The sequence below is a fragment of the Mandrillus leucophaeus genome, unplaced genomic scaffold, assembly GCF_000951045.1.
Source record: "Mandrillus leucophaeus isolate KB7577 unplaced genomic scaffold, Mleu.le_1.0 Scaffold80, whole genome shotgun sequence".
Classification (NCBI taxonomy): Eukaryota; Metazoa; Chordata; class Mammalia; order Primates; family Cercopithecidae; genus Mandrillus; species Mandrillus leucophaeus.
Window position 1 is genome coordinate 4,678,465 of NW_012108697.1, and position 652 is coordinate 4,679,116.

At 64.3% G+C, this 652-nt stretch overlaps 1 protein-coding gene across 1 annotated transcript in view; it reads right to left on the reverse strand.

Moving 5' to 3' along the window:
* ADRA2A (adrenoceptor alpha 2A) overlaps positions 1–652 on the reverse strand; it is a 17,285-nt gene that overhangs the window by 2,190 nt on the left and 14,443 nt on the right. The window contains exon 5 of the mRNA XM_011967569.1: positions 5–652. Coding sequence (XP_011822959.1) covers positions 5–652 — 648 coding nt within the window. The remainder of the gene's footprint in view (positions 1–4) is intronic.

Sequence of the window (652 nt, forward strand, 5' to 3'; positions counted from 1 at the left end):
CGGCGGCGTCCGGACCCCGGCGGCTAGGTGGCACGCGGGTGCGACGCTTGGCAATCTGGTAGATGCGCACGTAGACCAGGATCATGATGAGGCAGGGAGCGAAGAAGGAGCCGATGCACGACGAGATGACGTACCACTTCTGGTCGTTGATCTCGCAGCGCGGCTCGGCCGGCTGCGGGCCGCCGTGGCCGCGCTTCTTCTCGAAGGAGATGAGCGGCGGGAAGGAGATGACGGCCGAGATGACCCACACGGTGATGATGATGGCTTTGATGCGGCGCGGCGTGCGCTTCAGATTGTACTCGATGGCCTGTGTGATGGACCAGTAGCGGTCCAGGCTGATGGCGCACAGGTGCACGATGGACGACGTGCAGAAGAGCACGTCGAGCGCCAGGTAGATCTCGCACCAAGCCTTGCCAAAGTACCAGTAGCCCATGACCTCGTTGGCCAGCGAGAAAGGGATGACGAGCGTGGCCACCAGGATGTCGGCCGAGGCCAGAGACACCAGGAAGAGGTTTTGGGGCGCCTTGAGCGCGCGGCTCGTGAACACCGCGATGATGACGAGCACGTTGCCGAACACGGTGAGCAGCATGAGCAGGCCGGCCAGGCACACCAGCGTCAGCGTCACCTGCAGGGAGTAAGGGGTGGCCCGGGC